The following is a 23,719-nucleotide window of genomic DNA, read 5'->3' as shown; positions in this document are numbered from 1 at the left end:
ATCCATAGTCTCCCTCAAACATCACCAGAATGTTGGGTTGGCCATGGGGGCTCTCAGTGCCAAGTTTGGTCTTTATTGGTATTTGGATGAATGTCACGGTGGTTTCAGAAAGTGAGTGAAGGTACTGCAAGTCCCATCATCCATTGTCTGTCCTCCTCCAAACAGCACCAGGATGTAGAGTCTCTCATGGGGGCTCTGTGTGCCAAGTTTGGTCTTGATTGGTCATTAGATGAGGGTTGCAGCAGTCTTGGGAAGTGAGTGGAGGTACTTGAAGTCCCATCATCCATAGTCTGTTCTCCCCCGAACCTCACCAGAATGTTGTGTTGGCCATGGGGGTTCTGTGTGCCAAGTTTGGTCTTCATCAGTCATTGGATGAGGGTCTCAGTAGTTTCACTAAGTGAGTGAAGGAACTGCAAGTCCCATCGTCCATGGTGCATCATCCTCCAAACCGCACCAGGATGTAGAGTGCATCATGGAGACCCGGTGTGCCAAGTTTAGTCCTTATCGGAAATTGGATGATGGTTGCAGTGGTCTCAGGAATTGAGCGAAGATACTGCAAGTCCCATAATCCATGCTCGATCCACAGTCAAACCACACCATGGCGTAAAGTGGGTCATGAGAGATCTATGTGCCAAGTTTGGTGTTGTTCAGTCATTGTTGAGGGTAGCAGCAGTCTCGGAAAGCGAGTAGGGGTACTCCCATCATCCATGGTATGCCCTACTCCAAACCGCAGTAGGATGTAGAGTGGGTCATGGGGGCTCTGTGTGCCAAGTTTGGTTTTGTTTGGACATTAGATGAGGGTTGCAGCAGTCTTGGGAAGAGAGTGGAGGTACTTGAAGTCCTATCATCCATGGTCTGTCCTCCTCGAAAGTACACCAGGATGTAGAGAGGGTCATGGGGACTCTCTGTGCCAAGTTTGGTCTTGATCAGTCATTGGCAAGGGTCTCAGGAAGTGAGTGAAGCGACTGCAAGTCCCATCATCCATTGTCAAATTCTTCCAAACCGCACCAGGATGTAGAGTGGGTCATGCGGGCTCTCTGTGTAAATTGTGGTCCTGATCCATCATTGTTGGCAGTTATAATGGTTTTAGGAAGGGAGTGCAGGTATTGCAAGTCCCATCATCCATGGTGCATCCTCCTCCAAACCACACCAGGATGTAGAGTGCGTCATGGAGACTCATTGTGCCAAGTTTGGTCTTTATCGGTAATTGGATGAGGGTTGCAGTGGTCTCAAGAACTGAGCAGAGGTAGTGCAAGTCCCATAATCAATGGTCCATCCCTGGTCAAACCACACCAGGACGTAAAGTGGGTCATGAGAGGTCTATGTGCCAAGTTTGGTCCTGATCAGTCATTGGATGAGGTTAACAGCGGTCTCAGAATGTGAGTGATGGCACTGCAAGTCCCATCATCCATCGTTCATCCTCCTCCAAACTGCAGTAGGATGTCGAGTGGGTCTTGCAGGCTCTGTGTGCCAAGTTTGGTCTGTATTGGTAATTGTCTGACTCAGCCCCTGGCCTTTTCCTTTCCTCTCTTTGTCATCTCGGAATCTTGGAATTGAGGCTGGCCAATCAGAGACCATATGCAAATTTCCTTCTCATGTCCCCGTTTCTGCCATGAACTCTTTTCTCCACCAGGGGCTCCTATTGAAGCTGGCCAATCAGAGACCATATGCAAATAGCACCACAGCGGCAGCCAATCAGAACGCTGGCACATACTCCTCCCGCCACACTTTTGTCCTCTGCATACAAGTTTTGACTTTTATTATATACATAGATATCAGAAGTGAACCAAGAGTACAGTTGTAATGTATTTTAAAAACACAAAGTTTAAAAAATTGCATTTGACTAAATGTCCTTTGATCAGTAACTAGCCACTGGGGAGTGCCTCTGGTATTGCTATCAGAAGGTCCTCCATTGTGTATGTGGCAGAACTCAGGTTGCATTGTAATAGATGGTCTGTGCTTTGCTCTTCTCCACACGTGCATGTCCTGGACTCCACTTTGTGGCCCCATTTCTTAAGGTTGGCTCTGCATCTTGTGGTGCCACAGCACAGTCTGTTTAGTGCCTTCCAAGTCACCCAGTCTTCTGTATGCCCAGGGGGAGTCTCTCATTTAGTATCCGCCATGGCTTGAGATTCCAGGTTTTTGGCTGCCAGTTTTGGACTCTGACTTGCTGAAGTGTTCCTGCAAGTATCTCTGTAGATCTTATATAACTATTTCTTTCTTTAAGTCATTGGCGTGCTGGCTGATATCCGAATAGGGGATAGGCCAGGGATGTCACTACCTTTTCATTATTGGCTGCTACTTCTCTGCAAGTGCCACATGGTGCAACACATACACACACATATTGGTGTGTATATTTCATACTAATTTGCATTATAGACTACATTTTGAACAAGCTAATTATACATCTATGGCACAGAATGTTACACTTTTAAAAACTATTTTGTTTTTTCTTCCATATAATCTTCATTTTTTGTGACACTTGTAGATTATTCTTTTTTAAATAAAGATTAAGAGCTATATAGAAGTACTGTAAATTTTGAAATCTTCAAATATTTATTTTAAATTATTCTTCGTGATGTGTTTTTATGTTACAGCACTCCTATTTTACTGTTTTAACTATGGCTTATGTATTGTTAATTATGCTTTTATGTCTAATTTTGTTTTTAATTTTGTAATTTGTTATGTAATGGCTTCGGAATGGGGCCCATTGTAAGCTGTCCTGAATCCCCCTTCAGGGGTTGAGAAGGACGGGGTAGAAATGCAAGAAATGAAATAAATAAATAAATAAATTTTAAATGTACAAAATTTAATTTTTTTCTTGATTACTCCCATTATATTACTTTATCTTCCTTTTAACTGCAGCGGAAAGTATATAGAAAACAGAGAGGGAGGCATTCAAAATGACAAAATCAGTTAAACAACAGCAACAACAATAAACAGATATTCTGTTTTGGATTAAAAATGCTTCTGGAATGAATCACAATGGAGGTCATTTCCATTATAACGTGGGGATAGTTATTTTCTACTAAGACATGATACCACTAAACCAAACAAATTATTGTACATTTTTCAGGAATTACAAAACATATAAATATATGTTTATTTCCACTGTTTTGTTTAGACTCAAAAATTCATGTTCTGCTTCTTGCTCATACTCAGTTATTTTGGAATTTCATCATATTTTTGCAAACACACATAAAGGTGACAACTTCATTTACAAATTGAAACAATTCAAAGAATAGCAGATTTGAATTTTCAACGAAGGGAACATTCAATGTGGATGCTAACCTAATAAGGTGAACTTTTCCAATTATAATCATCGCTTACATACTTCCACAATGGAATCATTTAAACTTACTTACTCCCTACTGTTGTGCCCTCCAAACCTGAAATAGTTGTAATTCAGATAGCAGTTTTTCTAATTCAGATAGCAGGTTTTTTTAAAATATGAAGATGTGCTTCAAAACAGTATGGCAACAATGATCCAAACCTTCCGCACACAATTAAAGACCTGGCTTTGCTAACAAGCTTTCAATCATGTTTAGAATCTCTAATAATATATATGAGGACCTTTAGATTTTACCTCACATATTTGGCCCGCCCTCTGTGTCTGGTTTTAATACGTGTTTTATATTGTTGATTTTGTTATTTTATATTTTGTTATGATGTATTTTGTTACTGTGTGTTTATTATGTTGTATTATTTTGGGCTTGGCCTCATGTTAGCCGCATCGAGTCCCCTTTGGGGAGATGGTAGTGGGTTATAAATAAAGTTGTTTATTATTATTATTATTATTATTATTATTATTATTACTATTACTATTATTATTATTAGATTCTTTATTAGTATTTTATACTTCCGAGATAAACTACTGCTGTTTTATCTACAGCAATTGCTGTATTTTATTGTTTTTACCGGGGGTAGTGTGAATTCATGATGTTGTGTTGATTGTTAATTGTCTACTCGTATGTTTTGTTTTGAACTTGTTGTATTTTGCATGTCATACCTTTAGTGTTTTGTGAGCTGCCCTGAGTCCCTATGGGAGATGGTGGTGAGATGTAAATAAAAGATGATGATTTTTATTATTATTAAACAATTTTAAAATCAATTTGATTTCGACTTATGATGATACTATGAATGAGTTGTTGTTTATTCGTTCCGTAGCTTCCAACTCTTCGTGACCTCATGGACCAGCTCACACCAGAGCTCCCTGTCGGCCGTCTATGAATGAGAGCCTTCCAAAATGAAGGCTGGGACAAGCGTACATAAAATAATGCCATATGTACTCAACTGCAGAATAGAATACCTCCAGCAACAGACATTTTACACAATCCTGACTAAGTGAGTTAAATTGTCATTAATTCCAATGTGGAAAACATACGGATGTACTTAACTCTTCCATTTTTTGGAAGTGGTTTTCAGTGAAGGGGAAAATGAAGCAATGCCATCCGATTGCATAATCACTCCTTTCAGAGCGACAGCATGGGATGCCTCAGTGTTATGACAGGAGAGGAAAATCATTTAGAAATGTCACGCACCATCTTCATAAAAGCCCTCTTTTAAAAGTTTAAGTTTTTTAAAAAAATGATTGGGACACTGCATTTTCTTACTTCACAAGATGAACATTAGAGCACGCACTTTTTTCTGTTCAAACATACATGCATCTGTTTTATATCAAACTCAGATGAAGCAATAACAATGTTTAATTAGTGCTTGGCCACAGTAATGGACTATATGAGGAAGTAAACTGGTGAACAATAAAGGTAAAAGGGAGATTTTTTGGAGGTGGCTTCATCTACCAAGAAGAGTGCTGTTAAACTGGATCTTGGCAAGAAAGGATGAAACTGTAGTTTCCAGGTCCCTGTAGATCCAGTTTTGTCTCTCAAGCCACAAACATGAATGGCTTCCAGGGGTGACTTTTACCAATGTGGGCTGGCTCACGACCTACAATCCTACTGTAATATCTCCCAATAATGTGTCTTAATCTTTAGAAATTCCAATAAATACAGAATATGGCAACAATGATCAGATTTTCCCACTGATATATCATCTTCACGGATTCATTTCTAGGTTCAGTTCAACTAGATGGTTTGCTCTACGGAGCCATGCAAGTATTGTCTAAAGGGGCGGTTCCCAACCTTTGGTCCTCAAGGTGTTTAGGACTTCAGCTCCCACAGGTCCTAACAGTTGGTAAGCTGGTTGGGATATATGGTAGTTGAAGTCCAAAACACTTGGAGGATCACAGGCTGGGAAACACTGATCTAAAGGATCATGTGTTCTGATATGTTCCTGCCCAGTCTCTTTGGTTTCTATGTATACCTAGGATTCAGCAGATAGTTACTCAAATGATAGTCCCTAAACCAGAGATGGGCAACCATCAAGAGATTGGGGCTAATTTTCTCCTAAGTTGTTTATGAGCTGTACCCCATCACAAGTCCAAATGTCTGTTTTCCTCTGCAGACCATCTCAAAACAGGGAGATGAAGGAACATCTCTTCCTGTCGCTATTTTAAAAGTGATGGCAAAATAAAATGGAAGTATTAGGTGGCAGTATAGCATTCTGGAGTGCTTGGAGAGAAATGTCTTGATATTTACAACATTTTCATATGAAATGCTTTCTGGGTGATTTTAGGGAAAACGTTACCTGAAAATCACACCCCTTTTGTTTGCAGGGTTTGGGAACTTGAGGTCACAGAAGTGGGATCCTGGGATGGAAAAGTGTTGGATCCACTGATGGAAAAGGGTCACATTTTGTCCACCCTTGCCCTAAACTGTGGGATGCAAACATTAGAGAATTATGCCTCACAACCACCTTGTAGACCTTTTGGCACCAGGCCAAGACTTTTTATTCCTTTATTTTTACTATATTTATTATTTCAAATAACTTTAAAGATTTATTGCCTTCTCTGTTCTGCCCTTATATTTATTTTGTCTTACTAATGGCTGTTTTTACTGCTGCTTTTAATTTATTATGCTTTGAAGGGATGTTTTGGAGTTTATTTTTTGTGTCATTCTGCTATTTTTATTATGTATGTGTCCCGTCCCCCCCCCCACCGCCATGGAAAATGAAACACACAAACAAACAGCTTATAAGACCTTTGTTTTGTGTTGTTTAAAGTGACAAATATACAAGGCTATAAAAATCCTCAAACAATGGGCAAAACATTATTAGGCAGAAATTCAGAAACCAGCAAAATATCTTTTTTCAAATGATACTGTAACCCGATTGAATTAATAACCATATTTAGGGTCATCCTAATAAATGCTTTCAACTATATTTGGCTCTCCTACGACATTCATCCTCCAAAACCAGAGAACATTTGAAATAGGGCAAAGAATCATTTAGCACAGAATAACATGTAAAGATGCTGCTTTAGGAAACAATCAACATTTGTCTTGAGAAAAAGTGTGCCTCCAGCTTAAAAGACAGTGCTCCCAGGGTGTTTGAATTACAGGACAGATGTTGCGGGATTTAAAGCAGTGGCTGGGCAACCAATCAGCTACAAACACATATTTTATACTATTTTGAAAGTCTCTTTGGTCTCTTTTTTTCTTGAATTTGTCATGGGAGCCAAGTGAATATGGTAACTTGTTCTTCTTTGTTGACTTTTAAAACCCTCTCAAAAATACTTGAGACACAGGGGGGCAACAGCGGGGTGTGTGAATATTTGCAGTCCTGTATGTCAGATATTTGGCTGTACTGAGAAATAAATGTCCTATTTATTCACAAGGCCAGATGTGGTGAAGGCAGCTCTGATGCAAACTTCCTTTTGCGTTCTTTGCCAAGGATTTCAACCCTGACCCATAGAGACATTCTCTACGGGAGGTGAGAAGCAATTTACTTTCCAGGCTTAAATCAGATGCTGGCCCTTCTAAATGCAACAAATTGAACACCAAGCTTTGAAGACTTAGACTTTAAGGTTCTGACTGTTTAAAAGGGGGAAATGTTATTTATTTAAATGGCCATGCCTGAGAAGATATAAAGAGCAAATTGCTCACCCAAATGATTTGGATTGCATAAAACACATGTAATTATCTCCTTTGAAATGAAGGATGACAGATAATGCATTTTAAATGTTTAAATCAATAGTAGGGACCCACTGATCTTATCAATGTATAAGGATGGAAGCTGATGCTTACTAATTAAGTCCAGTCATTTTCATCCAAATCATCTCAAAAGGAACCCACCATATTGGCATAACTGTTAATGGAGTAGATCTGTTCCTGAACATTACTTCTTTAACAAAAAATTGATACCAGAGGTAGACGTTAACATGAAAAGAATAAGGGTAGATTCCTACATCACAAAAAGAAGAGCAATTCAAAATGTTTCAGCACAACTTTCATTCCAAACAAGCAACATGTACATATGAAATGAAACAACCTTGTACAAGTAAACAAAACATTTTTGGAACTTTTTAGAGATTACTTGTATGGCCACGTTCTTATAGAACTTTTTTCTGTTCTCTTCACCTTCAAAAATACATTATTTTTCTCTTTTCTAGATTCCACTTTCCGGGAATTTTCATTTTTGTGGCAAACTTTTAGATCTATTTTTTTAAAAAATACATGCTGAAGTTAACTGGTGGAGTAGGGAGGACAAATCAGCTCCTTGGCCATTTTTACAACACATGGAGCTGACTCGGCACCACGCAGCCTTGAACCACATTAACAAAACTGCTGGATACTTCAAGGTTTTCAGAGAATTGTCAAAATGAAACCTGACAGTGATTTCCAGGAGGTTTTCTACAAACAGTGGCATTAAGAATGGCTAATGCCATCCAATGTGTGCAAGCATAGGACAAAAATCCCAACACCATGTATCTGGAGATCGGAGTGAGTGATTAGTACAACAATTTTGTGGTTCTGGTGGAAAAACTTGATGAAAACCTTGACCAAGTATGCAGCAGCTGTGAAAAGGGGAAATTCCATGCTGGGGATAAATAGGAAAGGAAAATAAAGCTTTTATATAAATCTCTGGTGCAATCACATTGGGAATACTGTGTACAATTCTATTTATTGCATTTCAAAACAAGATATTGTAGTAATGGAAAACCCTTGTGCCAGCAGGATGGCTGACCGAAAGGTCAGCGGTTCAAATCCAGGGAGAGCAGGTTGAGCTCCCTCTGTCAGCTCCAGCTCTCATGCGGGGACTTGAGAGAAGCCTCCCACAAAAATAGTAAAACATCCAAACATCCGGGCATTCTCTGGGCAACATCCTTGCAGACAGCCAATTCTCTCACACCAGAAGCAACTTGCAGTTTCTCAAGTCACTGCTGACACACAATAAAAAGGAACATTTGCAGAAAAAAGGCAACTAAATTGATTAAATGTGTGGAACAATTCCTTTATAGGGGAGGTTACAATTTTTGGTGCTGTTTAATGCAGAAAAAAAGGCAAATGAACAGAGACACAAGAGAAGCGCATACAGTAACGCACGGTATGGAGAAAGTGGATGTGGAGAAAAGTTGCTTTTCCTGGAATACTAGAACCACTGAAGCTGGGGAATGAGAAATTCAGAAAAGTAATATTGCCTGACAGGAATATCTGGGGGAAAGGCAGGAATATCACAAAAATAGGTTCTCTATTGCAAGACATTAAAAAAACCCTCATCAATATGGGCAGATTTAAAAGAAATTAGACAAATGCATGGAGGACAAGGATATCTATTAGTGTTACCAAACAGTGTCTATGGATAATAATAATAATAATAATCTTTATTTATAACCTGCCACCATCTCCCCAAAGGGGACTCGGGGTGGCTAACATGAGGCCAAGCCTAAAATAATACAACATAATAAACACACAATAACAAAATACATCATAACAAAATATGAAATAACAAATAAAATCGACAATATAAAACAGTATAATAAAACCAGACACAAAGGGCGGGCCAAATGAATGAGGTAAAATGTTAAAAAGTTAAAACCCTAGGTGAGATGAAAATGCATTTGATGGGGAGAAGCCCGACAGGGAGGTGCCATGGGATTTAGCCATTTTAGGGGCGGGAAGGTGCTTTATTCTGAGGGCAGCTATAGGCTAAAACAACCAGATGGGTTGAGTGGTCATTCTCTGAAAGCACAGTGGAAGAGCCAGGTTTTTAGATCTTTCTTAAAAACAGCTAGGATGGGGGCTTGCCTGATCTCCCTAGGCAGCAAATTCCAAAAGCAGGGGACCATAGCGGAAAAGGCCCTCTCCCTCATTCCCATAAGATGAGTCTGCGATAGAGGAAGGGGCAAGAGAAGGGCCTCTTCAGAGGATCGAAGAGATCATGCAGTTTTGTGGTAGGAGATGCGGTCACAAAGGTAGGTGGGTCCCAAACTGTTCAGGGCTTTGTAGGTGATAACCTGCACCTTGAATTGGGACCGGAAGATAAACAGCAGCCAATGGAGCTCCTTAAACTGGAGGGTTGATCGCTCTCTGTAATTCGCCCCAGTTACAAGTCTGACTGCTGAGCGTTGGACCAATTGAAGTTTCTGGGCCGTCTTCAAGGGCAGCCCCATGTAGAGGGGATAAACATAGTTGTCCCTCCATATCCACAGATTCTAAAGTACAAATGAAATTGATTTTAAAAGACTAAACTAAAATGTAATTCTCATATTGATAATGTAGCATTTTTATATTTTATCTTTTAAGCACACAAAGTAGCTTTGCCCAGATTCATTTATTGCACCAAATCCTAGGAAGGGCAGATCTGGATACATGTAGTTGTCTTAACCACCTCTCAATTTGACTACTTAATGCCTTAATCACAACTGATAACAGTCTGCATATCTGATAACAGTCTGGCTGTCACATTTTGAACTAGCTGTTGAATGCTTTTCAAGGGCAGCCCACACTGAGTGCATTACAATATGCTTTACTTGGGGCTGCACTTGAAACGTATTCAGCATCTAATACAAAATGTTGCAACCAGATTGTTTTCAGGTGTGCAATTTAAGACCATATAATTACTATCAATCTTACAAGAACTGGACAGGCTTTTAGTTTGTTTTCAAGACTAATTCAGGCCCATAAAGCCCTAAATAGCATAGGAGTATTGTTTTTGAAACGTACACATAAGAGTGTGTCTGAAATTTAACTTCATTGATGGAGGCCCTGTTACATATACCACCACCCAGTGAAGTTAGGCTGATAGATGTGGCTAGATACATGTCATAGGGCCTTCTGTATACCTACACCATAACTTTTCTCTTAAGGGAGATCAAGTTGGTTTCGTCTCTTCTAAGTTTCTGGCAGGCAGTGGAGACTAAGTTGGGTCATTTTCAAAAAAGTAGTTGTGTTATCCTCTTGCAACATGAACAGGAGTAGAGGGGGAGAAAAAAGGGAATGTGACAGCTCTTTTAAGGCTAACTGGTTTTTATCTAGTTTCTACAGTAGTCGATACGATATCTGATTTGTGCTATTATAATTCCCCAACAGGATGCCAGCTCTAATGTTTTTCGGTTGAGTCACGTCAAGGATAATTTGGTGTTTGAAAAAATATCATGCCATAAACAAATGGGCTTGAAACTGCCATTTTCCACATTCACTTTTGTTGAAGTCAAAGCTGATCCTTACATTCCCATTGGTTAATTGTTCTTGGTAATGACAGCTGTTACCTTGGCATGATAAAAAGACTAAATTTCCAATGGGAGCTTTGTATTCTAAAAAATGTTCCCCATAGGAAGCATATGATCAAAATTGAATTTGTATTGACTTTAAATCCCCCCCCCCCCCGAAAAAACAGGTAAATATGAGAATTGTGCCAGAATTTAAATATCAACTTGCAATTTAAAAGAAATATCTATGTAACTACAACCCTTGTAGTGACATTATTTCTTTAAAACACAGTTCACAAGCCTATATTCTGGTTTCCAGTAGGAGCTTAAACCTTATACCATTTTATGACTCTTCAAACAGAAGAGTCATAAAAGGAACCTGAGAATGAAAGGGTACACAATAGAAACCGCCTGCTAATTTAGGCAACCAAGTTACAAATGACATTGTTTTTTACTTTTTACTTTGTAAAAGCCTCAAGGCCATTAGATGTTTTCCAATTATTGTACTCAGTTGAAAAGGAGAGGGTCTCAAACAAATCCACAACTATGAAATATTGTATTACCAATAGCCTTTTGTTTCATTAGGAATATCTTCTAGAGCCAAGAAAAAAAATTCATTAATGCATCAGCAACATAAGAATAATCTCCGAAGTTTGAACCAGATAGTGAAACAACAGTCCTGCTGTAAATTTACTAATCTTACAACTTTGCGAGTATTTGGAACATTTTACTACTCTAACTACATTAGATTGAGACTGACAGGTTAGACACCAAAATTACGAGATAAATGCTGATGGCTACTACTGTATTACATAACAAATGATCATAACTCAAAATACTTGTCAACCAATGGTTGAAAGGGAGAGAACAGGAAGCACTGGGGTAACTTAGAACAATCCCAGTCCAAGCAGAGCAGGAAGTAATTAAGGCACCTGAATAACAGGCAATTCTTGCTAAGATCTACTAATTGGAGGAGAAATCAGAACAGTTCAATAGAGGTGTGCCAAACTGCAGATATCCAAAGTCATATCTTAGTCATCTCATTGGCCATCGCTCGTGTACAAGTATGATGACCTTCCAAGCATAGGGTTTTGGTGGTGGGTCCATAGGTGACTGTGGAGATCTATTCTTGACCCACATGGTCTTCTACAGTGAGGACATTGGTTTCCAGATGGAAGGCGGTACCAGTCAGTTAGACAAGCCTTTCTCTTGACGAGTTTCTCCCTTTAGCCTTCCATTCATGCCTCTTCTAACTCCACAGCACTGTTGGTAACAGCTGTCATCCAGTTAGAGCAAAGGCCAGGGCTTCCCAGTGTCTATGCAGTTCTCAGTGTCTATGCAACAGTTTTTAAGATTGGCTTTAAGCCCATCTATACATTTCTTTTGCTATCCACCAACCTTCTATTTTCCGTTCTTCAGTTGGGAGTAGAGTAACAGCTTTGGGAGACAGTGATTGAGCATTCGGACAACGTGGTCAATCCAGCAGAGTTGATGGCGGAGAATCATTGCTGGTGGCCTTTGTTTCTTCCATCACACTGACATTTGTCCACCTGTCTTCTCAAGAGATCTGCAGGATTTTTCAGAGACAATGCTGATGGAATCATTGAGTATGACGTCTGTAGAGGGTCCACATTTCACAGGCATATAACATGGTAGTTCTTCTTTACTGACTGACAGGCACTGTGGTATAGTGGTTTGAGCACTGGCTGGGCTGTTACTTGAGACCAGGATCCAACTTCCTGCATGACCATGGAAACCCACCAAGTTATTCCAAGCCAGTGGTTCTCAACCTGTGGGTCCCCAGATGTTTTGGCCTACAACTCCCAGAAATCCCAGCCAGTTTACCAGCTGTTAGGATTTCACAGGTGAGAACCCCTGTTCTAAGGTAAGTTGTCCTAAGGTAAGTTGTTGTTGTTGTTGTTGTTAGATTTATTTATACCCCGCTTTATCTACCCAAAGGGGGCTCAAAGCAGTTTGACATAAAAGCACTGGTATCCAATTTAAAATATACAAATATACAAACATTGAAACAAAATTAAACTCAAACAGCATTAAAATATATTCAAAGCATTAAATTCTGCATCAAAAACATATTCAGCAATAAAAAACATACTCAAAGGCCAGGGCTTCCCAGTGCCTCCCCCCTCTGGCACCAACTGCTACTCTGACCAGAATGAAGACAGAGGGGAGCAGAAGACATTTCCATCTTGTCTTTACTAATAATATAGTATATTGTATAAACATATAATATTTATAATATTATAATGTAATACAATATAATATTATATTATACAATATAATACTAGTAATAATAATACAATATTATAATTATAATTCTATATTTACATTACATCTAATATTACTAATAATAATATTACAATATAATGGTATAGTGCAATATAGTAATATATAATACTGATATTGTACTATGCTAATCATATAATATATTGTATTAAAATATATCTTGTAAGCTGCTCTGAGTCCCCTTCGGGGTGAGAAGGACGGCATATAAATGTCGTAAATAAATAAATAAATAAATAAAACCATAGCATCCCCTAATTAGATATCAAACACCTTCATCTTTAAATGCCTATCTGCATAGTAAGGTTTTAGCCTACCACCAGAAGGAGAGCAGGAAGGGGGGCATTCTGACTTCCCTGAGCAAGGAGTTCCAGAGTCAAGGGACAGCCACCGAGAAGGCCCGCTCTCTTGTTCCCACCAGCCAAGCTTGAGATGGAGTTACACACTCTCAGCCTCAGAGGAAGGCTTCTGAATTATCCTTCCCAAGACAATCATGTGATAGTTTTGCCTTGTGACATCGTGACTGCTAAATCACTACAAAACACACCAATACAAAATGAGGACCTCCTGGAATGTCAAAGAAATTAGGAGAAACCCCAAAGAAAGAAAAATATGTGGTAGAGGCTATTCTTCTGTTTTCACCTTCTTCTTCTCTGACCCTGTAATTCAATTAAAAAGCTCCTGTTTTGTAGCAGATTTCCTATGAAGTGAGTGAGGTGGTAGTCCTTTGTGATATTACAAGTTTTTCTCATATGATGATTATCCTATTTTCCAGGCAGCAAGTGACCTAGAAACCAGACAGTTGAAGTATAAGAGTTATTGAGTAGTTAATCGGAACAACTCAGCAAGGAGTAAAGAGCATAAAGGAGTCAAAGCATAGCCAGGCCAGGGTCAAAAAACCCTGAATACCCAAGAATACTGTCAGTCACCCAGATAAGACGGGTTATGAGTAGCAGAGATGCTGGAGAACTGCAGGTAGATTTATAACCAGCTGTTTCAAAACACCAGGTGCCTAATTAATCGATGTCTCCTATTTAACAGCAACTGGGATCAGTATAATTTTCCTCATCTCTTTACCCCTTGCTGGGGAGCCAGGCCGTCTCCACTGGCTCTGCATCCAGTTTCTGGGATCCAGAGAAATCACTATCATTATGAACTGTACATTCCTGGCCATCCAACTCTTCTATGTCTGAATCTTCTAATGCCAGAGGATGAATTATGGCAATAGGCACATGTCACATCCGTGAAAAGACTTCCTCTCAGGTCGCTAGTTGAGTAGTTACTCAACCAAACCTGGTGGTAGAAGCACAGCCCTCGGGTTCAACAGAAATCCCTTCTCTGTGTCAGGAATGAGACAGTAACGTATTCAGAGCTTGGAGAAATTACTGTTTGTTGCTGTTCCCAAAATTGGTATTATCTAATTGGTTCCATGACAAGAACTTAGTGCTGAAAATATGGAGAAGAAAATGTGTACACATTCAATGTCATGTGCACACATGCACACACACAATTACACAGCCGCACATACCTCGGCTCTCCCAGCAATAGCAAGGGTATCATTTTAGATGAATCAGCCTTACGTGAATTATAATCATTCCTACGCCTGCTACAGAGTCTGTAAAACTGTGGGAAACAAATGACCTCCAAGTCATGGTGCCATGTATAACTTTAGAAAAAGAGGAGGGGAATAGAGGGAAGGAAATCCAGGCAATGCTGGAGCAGGAAGAGCCAAATCTATTTTGTAGCATCTTCAAATTATAACCCCACTAAGCAATCTCCTGGCACAGTAGAAACACATTGCTCATGCCACTGGACTGCAAAATGCAGACTAGCCAGGAATAAAATTATACTGATGGTTTATGAGAATACAAAGAACCCTATTCTAACATTTCATCTGAAACTGTTCTCTTAACCTAGTCAGTCATGCCAGCCCAAATGTCAGTACTGAGAAAACACACATTCCCATTTCAGCTGGCAAATAGAAAATATAGATAAGCCACACATATTTCTAATTAAAAGCTGAGGTCATAAATTAAATCATCATCCCAACCCTCCTCCCAACAAATTGCTTAAGAGCATGAACTTTTCTACAAATATGCAATAATGTAATATCATTTAATTGCTATAGACTAGCTCAGTGCTTGGCCTATACAACATATGATTCTATTACACAAGCAATTTAAAGATAACTTTAAAGACCCTTTGCTTTCAACAGATTAATTGAACATTTACACTGAGTCCTTTACAACGGTGAAGGTCTCTGCAATTAACATCAACAACATATACAAAGATTTAGCTTTGGTTAAAAAGTGCTCCAAGTGTTGTTTGTTTTTAATGTCAATCACATATAACATCTGAATGACAGTCTAAATCATTTTTGTTTGTTTATTTGCAGCTTTTATATACAGGTACTCAAATCTAATCAAGGAGAAAGATACATATCTCCGGGTGTATCTCACTGTAGAAAGAATACAGTTTGATAGCACTTTTAACTGCCAAGACTCAATACTACGAATTGCTGAGATTTGCAGTTTGGTGGGGTACTGTTTTGGCAGAGGAGGCTAAAGACCTTGAAAAAATATAACCTAGTGTTCCATAGCATTGGGCCGTGGCAGTTAAAGTGGAGTCAAACGGCATTAATTCTATAGTGCAGGCACATCCTTAGATTCATGAAAGCAGACAGAAAAGACAAGATGATAAAGATTTGACAAAGTCCATTCTGATGCAACAGTAAAATGAGAAGCTATGTATAGATTCTATGATATAGTATTTATTTAAGAGATTTATGAGTCAGCTTTCAAGCCACAACATTTTTCCAAGGTAGCACGGAAAACTCAACAAGTCAAATAAAAGTATCAAAATAATAAGAACATAATTTTAATGGTTTTAAAATCACCTTTTCAACCAACTAGAAGATAAAGAATAGAGAAAGTAAAATAAAGCACCAAAGAGTCCCAAAATGTTCTGAATAAGGAAAAAGGAGAGACTAAATGCTTCTTACTTAAGCTAATTAAAAGATTTTAATAATGAGCAAATTCCTTAAAAAAAATGTCTGCAGTCTGTATTACACACTTGATATAATTTTGAGCTTGCAACTGCCCAGTGCTGACAAAAACCATTCCGGAGGGGAGGAGGATGCGATTCTGTGGTTATGGAGAAGCATTCTTCATAGGGTTAGCTGGCAGCATTTGTTCCTGGTGGAAGCCAAGTGTTGTGGCTTTCAGGGTTCCAAGGAACCCTTCAGTCCTGGGAATGAATGTTTTAATGTATGAATAATGTCATTCAAGATCCTGGGCATATAGACATTCAAATGTCTAAAATTAAAAAACCTATAACTCTGTAGTACCTCTGTCTAAATCTCTCCTCCCCCACAGGCATTTTTCCACTGACAACTGTACGGTATTTGCTAATCCAGGGTTTGTTACACTTTTCCACATTTTGGCCTGAGAAATTCTTACATGACTCCAGGTATTTAAAAAAGGTATAAAAAATCAAACATTTACAGATAACAAATCAGCATTTGCAACGCTTGCTAAACTGGCTGATTTTTGTTTTTATGAAGAACAGCTGAAGCATTTTCTGCAGAATTCACTGTTGACACTGCAAACTGTTCCTAACAGATTTGTGTAAATGTCTAAAACAGCCACTAGGATTACTGCTGCCAAATTTTTCGTGACCCCAACACTGAGCCAATGGGATCCTATTTTGAATCAGGACCCACAGTTTAAGAAGCAGTGTCTTATCGAGCAAGGGGGTAAGCAACTCCAGTGTACTTAAGTGGTACCGGTCAGCAGCAGGCTGCCTCATTCCTGATCCAGGACACATGCATGGCGGCCAACCCTGTTTCTCATTTGTAATTAATAAACAAGTTGTGGCCTTTTGTTATCCCAACACTGAGTGTTTGTCATTCTTGAGTTCTGTGGTGGGAAGTAAGTAATCACCCATGTCCACACAAAAAAGCTTTGTGTGGAATTGCATTTTGCTTGCATTTTTGTTTAATAATGGATGGCCTTAATTGGGAGGTATTGCTAGACACTGTAGGTGGCTACAGAAGTAGTGGGTTATTTATTGACAGGAGCCCCCAGTGGCACAATGAGTTAAACCCTTGTGCGGGCAGGACTGCTGACTGTCAGTGATTCAAGTCTGGGTTGAGCTCTCTCTGTCTGCTCCAGCTCCCCATGCTGGGACATGAGAGAAGCCTCCCACAAAGATGGTAAAACATCAAACATCCAGGCATCTCCTGGGCAATGTCCTTCCGGATGGCCAATTCTCTCACTCCAGAAGCGACTTGCAGTTTCTCAAATAGCTCCTGACACACAAAAAATGTATTGACAGGAGTACTCTGTCGAAGTAAGCAGCACAGTTTTCACAAAGGTGTTGGAAAACCAAAAACAAGAACAAAACCTGGCCAGGGTCCAAGGCGAGAAGAATATGCTTGAAAGGAAACCGAAATGCAGACAAAACTTTGGAAGAACTGATGAATTAAAATTTAAGTCTGCAAAGCTAAAAGGCAAGAGCGTAAAATGTTTTCTGAAGTCATGAAGGGTCATTTAAATGGACTGGATAAAAACAAATCTTTTAGAGTACTGATTTTTTTAATTAAAATAGTTAAAGTAAAGAGTTATTAATCTGGTAGCTTGATTTAAAAATAATTTTATTTCCTTTGTGCCACTCTAGCATTAAGGAAATGGATAAGTAGTGATTAATTTTATCTCCTTTTTTTAAGGTAAAGGGAAGGGAGCAATAAATTTTAGTATTGCATGGAAATGACAAACCTATGTGATAATTCCTGAATATCAAACTATACTATGATAGTGGGTTGTTGTAGGTTTTTTCGGGCTATATGGCCATGTTCTAGAGGCATTCTCTCCTGACATTTCGCCTGCATCTATGGCAAGCATCCTCACCTCTCAACAAAAGATTGCCCCAGGCACTGCCAGGCCATCAAATGCTAATCAAGGTGGTCAGTTGAAACATTCACACCTAGCTCCAACAGGCAAGAGTTCTTTGTCCCACCCTGGTCATTCCACAGATATATAAACCCATTTTCCTAGTTCCAACAGACCTCACTACCTCTGAGAATGCTTATCATAGATGCAGGCGAAACGTCAGAAGAGAATGTCTCTAGAACATGACCATATAGCCTGAAAAAGCCTACAACAACCCAGTGATTCTGACCATGAAAGCCTTCGACAATACATTATACTATGATTTTTTTAGAAAATAAAGCTGGGTTGTTGAAGCAATTCCCTTGTGATCCAATGAGCAGAGAGAGAAAATAACTGCTGAAAAGGGACAAACAGTAATTACATACAAGCTAAAAAAGAAACTGCCAGCCCACAAACTAAACAGAAAAGATGGTAAATGTCTGAAAGTCAGTGAGTACAACAATGCAGTAGCTGAGCATTTCCTTCTTTAGAAAATGGATCTCTCTGTGTGTGTGTGTGTGTGTGTACATACGTCACAAGATTGTAGAATACCCATGACATTTTAAATATTTACATACTACATAGCCCATAGTTTAGCATAATTATGTATGTACTACACAACCCATATTTACCTACTTCACATCCCACACACGGTCACTCCCCCGTCACCTGTTTTGTGGGCCATGAAGAAGAATTATATAAGAATGCAAATTTGAGGCTAGAGAAACCTGAGTTGGATATTCCCAACAGAATTATGTCAATGTTGGGATAAAAAGCAATGAAAGCATGTTTATACTCATGGTAAAGATATAGATAGATAGATAGATAGATAGATAGATAGATAGATAGATAGATAGGTAAAGGTAGTCCCCTAACATTAAGTCCAGTCATGTCTGACTCTGGGGTGTGGTGCTCATCTCCATTTCTAAGCCGAAGAGCCAGAGTTGTCCGTAGACACCTCCAAGGTCATGTGGCTGGCATGACTGCATGGAGCGCTTTTCTGATCTCTCTCACATATATATATGAGAGAGAGATCAGAAAAGGCAAAAATATTTTCTTTAGAGCCTAATAATCCATCTGTAAATTATCCAAGTTCAACAAAGCAACAGCCTGCTACAAGGATTAAGGAAGGTATTTGATGCAGCTCATTGTAATAGCAATTGGGTACATAATATGCACTCTGTTGCTGAGGTCAGCATAAATTGATTTCAAAAGAGACAGTCTAAACCTGACTAATCCTACAGTCCTACCTTACTTAAATCTCTGTGCTGAAGTTGAAAAAATATGAGTAAAATGGATATGAATGATTTGCTATTCTATATCCATACTGAATAATAAAATAGACTTTGGAAATACAATATCAGATTTTAGAAATTATGACTTCCAATGCTGGTTGATTCCTTCATTGATCTCTGGAGCAAGGAAGAAAACATTTTTCATTTCATCAATAGACTGCTATAAATCTGCTCCCAAGAGACAAATGAACTGTGACCTCAGGTTATATATTCTGGAAAATGTAGTGGAATATAAAGATTACAACTGCTGGAAGTGCATTTCAAAAGGATTCCTTTCAAACTTACAAAATGTGGTTAAGATTTAATTTATATTATATATATTAGAATGGTTTCCCTGCAATATATTTCCTTCTACCTTTGTTCTAAATTACATGAAGAAATGGTGCCTGAGTATCCGTTCAGAGTAGATGCAAGAAAATGCATTATTTATTTAAAACATATCCCATCCTTCTCAACCCCCGAAGGGAGACTCAAGGCAGCTTACAATTGGCAATTATTAGATGCCAACAAAGAACAATCACAGCCCAGCAATTAGCATGAACAGGTCAACAACAGTAAAAATACATTAAAATACATTATATTTACAGGATCTGTTAACTCCTGTATGTTATCTATTTAACAGTTGCGGGTCCATGGACTGTAATAAAGCTATGTATGTTCTTACATTAAAAATACATAAAAAATAATGGCCCTTAAAATATTAACAGAACAAACATGACCGTTTCAAATAATAAACCAATTATTTGGGACCATTTTGGATATGATGTCTTTTCTACAAGGGTATAAATGAGAACAAAGAATAGATATATGCATCATAAATTGTGGCTGACATCCTAGTAGTGACATAAGCATGATAGAGGTGAATTATTCACAATGATGAATTCTACTAACAGTAACTTCTTGCTTCTTGGCAGGGGGTTGGACTGGATTGCCCATGAGGTCTCTTCCAAGTCTTTGATTCTATGATTCTATGATTCTAACGGGAACAGAGCTGCACATACACAACAGCAGCCATTGACTGGCATGTGTTGCACAATGTTGCTATTCTGCATGAGGGTTGTGTAGGCCTGGCATGATGTCTTTCCACATGCGGATACGCACAAAATTCTAAGGGGTATGAAATAATAGCTTGCATCTAACTGTGGATATTAGGAACCAGATGGAATGCATATATACATGTGATGATGTACCACCATTTCCACCTCAAAAAAGGTTTATAAGAAAAGACTACCATGTTAAGTTTCCAATAATGGGGGAGTAGAAAATTAATCATTATATCCAGCACTACCTCCTTTAAAAGACGTCGAAAAGACAGAAACCATGCAAATTTCCAGTGTCTCCTGGATAAAATCATGCTGATCATATCAGAATGCAATTTGCAGAAGATTCTAAACCCACGGTGTACGGCAGTTCTAGGGCTTGGGTTTATCCAGCATTAACAAGCCTTAATAGTCTAGTTCAGCTCAGACATAACAAACGGAAATGTCTTTAAATTATCCTTCCCTTAAGACATGATTTCATAAGAGAACAAACTCTATATGCGTAGGGAGAAATTTCCAGTATAAACATGTGGTGGGCTCTAAAAGCTGCAGTCGAGGTTAGGATAGGGATATGCCAAATGCTGAGTGCAAGATAAAATTTCAAAGTGACTGATTTCTTTCTAATTCACAGCATGTACTTGGAAGTCTGAAGAACACATGTGAGATGCTTTCCAGCCAGGGGATAATCTGGTCTTTTTCATTTCCCCCTACATGAGATGGCTGAGCTATGGAAGCTGCCAGTCAAATTATCTGACCATCAGCATCATAGACCTTTAGTTTCCTACACACTCCACATTTGTGCTTTCAGATTGTAATGTACAGGTGAGAGGGAAATGCCCCAAAATCAATCCCCCAAACTTGGATTGACTTAGAAACAGTTGAATGTGGTATCCCTGACTGTCAAGGCACTGCTTCCACCTTTTTATAATGCTTGTGCAAAACAATGATGGCAGTGGATTTTTTGTGGGGAGATCAGGGGAGTCTGAGGGAAGCTGAAAAAAAGCAACAACATAAAAAGCAACACCACAGTGGCAGGTCTTTGCTGCTTCTCTGCCAGCATAGGGAGAGTGAAGCTGAAAAAAGGCCCCATCACCTGTACTCACTCTACCACAGCGATGGTTTTCTGATGCTTCTTCACTGCAATGGGAAGAGGTGGTGGTAGTAGGAGCTGAAACAACCCTGATCTATTCTGCTTTCTCTGAGGTGGCAGTGGAATCTAGCTGCTTCTCTTTGGAGATGGGGAGATTTGAGAGTGTCAGGAGGACTAAAAATATGTTATATCCTCTTCTCTTTTTGTGGTGGAAGTAGTTCTTTGCCTCTTTGCTACCAGAGTAGGGACAATTGGAGATGACTAAAAGAAAGTGAAAAAAGCCCCCAAATCCTCTACTCTTTCCACCAAACTGGCAGTTCTTTGGTGCTTCTCCGCTGGGACAGGGAAAATGGATAAGATTGGGGGAAGCTGAAAAAGGCCCAATCTACTTTTATGACAATAGCAGCTATTGGGTCCTTCCACATTGGGGTGGGGAGACTGGAGGGGGTCGGGGCTTCTTTTAGATTCTCCATGGACGGACTAAGCTCTGTCCCTTGAGAGCTTGTCCATCCATGGAGAACCTAAAGAAGCACCAATTTCCTTTACTCTCTCTGGAGATCTTTTGCAATGCTTGCGCAGGAAGCTGACAGCAGCCAAGGGTGCTGGCACTTTTACCTCTCCATGGAATAAATTCAAGAATCCCTGTGCTGGGCCCCGAAGTTTTACACTTGTCTTATCTATTAGTCATATCAAAATCCATAATTTTGGCCTCAAAATCTTCCCTTGACTTATACAAGAGGTTACCTTATACACAGCTATATACAATAAGCATAGGTTGCTTTTGGGGAAATTTGATTACAACTGTCTAGTTGCAAAAGAAGCACAGACTATTTAGATTCTTGGCACGAAGAAGAAAATGTCAATTTGTACCTCAATCTTTTACAAAGACCCAGACTCCACATTTGATATTTTAGGATTATTATGAGAAATAAAGCAGACACCCAAAAACAGGCATTATGTAATAACATGCCACAGATTAAATTTTAAAAATAGTAAACAACAGCCAAGCAATTTGATCTTTTGACTAAATCACCAAATGTCAGTTCTGATGAGCTTTTTAATTACATGTATTTTAAATTGAAAGCATTTGTATTTCCATCCAATGATTCTCAAGACACATCTGCTGCAATGGAAATCTAGCTGAGCATATAAATATACCATATATATAGGGGGGGGGGGGGTATCCATAAGTTTTCCTATGCTAGGATAAATCAAACAACAGTTGAAAAATTACAAACCAAACCGTGAATTTCCCATCCTAGGCATTCAAAAAGGACAGAAGTGGCACCATTGCAGATAAGAGCAGAGGTGGTCAGTATTTCTTTCTGATTCTCACAAGATAAATTAAGCTCTTGTCTTTTATCAGTCTAGTCAAAGAATGGAGTGGTTCATCTTTTGATGACGTACAGTACTAACATTGACATATGGATAAATCAATAAGAGTTTCTTGGCTTGATTTTTTAGCTAAAATGTCTAGACCTACATATGAGTATGTATGGTATGTGGCAGATTGTTCTTCTGAATCACCACAGAGAAATACCTATAATTTGGATTTCCAAACTGCTAAGTTTCATTTTGTTAACTCTCAAGGATGTTCTCTCACATCATGCCCACATTGAATATTTCTTGATAATAACTATTTATTAAGTTTGAAACATATACTCCTGTACATGTTGCGGACATCTCGCAACGAGTCAGACCAAACACAGGTGTGCGCCTATGTAAGTACATACTCTGCGATAGTAAAGGCTGCAAGTAAATCTCACGTTGCGGTCAACATTGTGTCCGTGAGGAACTGTCCACCTGAGCTTTTTCAAACGGTCAGAGGTTTGTTGAACCCCATCACTTGTGATGGGGTCCCTGGCTCTTTGACAGCTCGCTGTGAGGCATTTGCTCAGTTCGTTGCGGACAAAGTCGCTCTGATTCACTCTGACCTGGATGACACAGTTATTGCAGTCTCTGAAGATGTAGCAAGAACACCTGCTTATTTCAATTTGTGCAAATCAAGGCACTGACAAGATTCTTGGAGAGGCGAGGGCGACCACATGCATCCTAGACCCCTGCCCATCCTGGTTGATAAAGGAAGCCAGAGAGGGTTTGACAGAGTGGGTAAAGGTGGTGGTTAATTCCTCCCTTCAGGAAGGTAAAATTCCAGCAAGCTTAAAAGAAGCTGTGATAAAACCGCTGTTGAAAAAACCATCATTGGACCCCACTGATTCGAACATCTTTCGGCCAGTCTCCAATCTCCCCTTTCTGGGCAAAGTCTTGGAACGTGTGGTTGGATCTGTCGCAGTCTGGTTTCAGACTGGGTCATGGAATTGAGACAGCCTTGTTCACCTTAGTGGATGATCTCCACAGAGAGTTCAACAGGGGAAGTATGTCCTTGTTGGTTCTCTTGGATCTCTCAGCGACCTTTGATACTATAGACCATGGTATCCTTCTGGATCGCCTCGCAAGGATGGGTCTTGTACCATATTGTATTCAATTACATCCAATGTTTCTCCCAATAATAGGACTTA

The 23,719-nt window shown here is 39.2% G+C and overlaps 1 protein-coding gene across 14 annotated transcripts in view; it reads right to left on the bottom strand.

The window, feature by feature from the left end:
• RAD51B (RAD51 paralog B) overlaps positions 1 to 23,719 on the bottom strand; it is a 349,885-nt gene that overhangs the window by 201,924 nt on the left and 124,242 nt on the right. Inside the window, exon 9 of one of the 14 annotated variants that reach the window (XM_060762222.2) lies at positions 8,335 to 9,550. The exons of the other annotated variants lie outside the window; for them this stretch is intronic. Coding sequence (XP_060618205.2) covers positions 9,402 to 9,550 — 149 coding nt within the window. The 3' untranslated portion in view covers positions 8,335 to 9,401. Of the gene's footprint in view, positions 1 to 8,334; positions 9,551 to 23,719 lie in introns of those variants that run through there. 14 annotated transcript variants of the gene reach the window in all.

This window comes from Anolis sagrei, chromosome 1 (genome assembly GCF_037176765.1).
Source record: "Anolis sagrei isolate rAnoSag1 chromosome 1, rAnoSag1.mat, whole genome shotgun sequence".
In the NCBI taxonomy this organism is placed as follows: domain Eukaryota; kingdom Metazoa; phylum Chordata; class Lepidosauria; order Squamata; family Dactyloidae; genus Anolis; species Anolis sagrei.
Note: the sequence above shows the minus strand (reverse complement) of the source record. Positions and strands in the feature narration are given on the sequence as shown.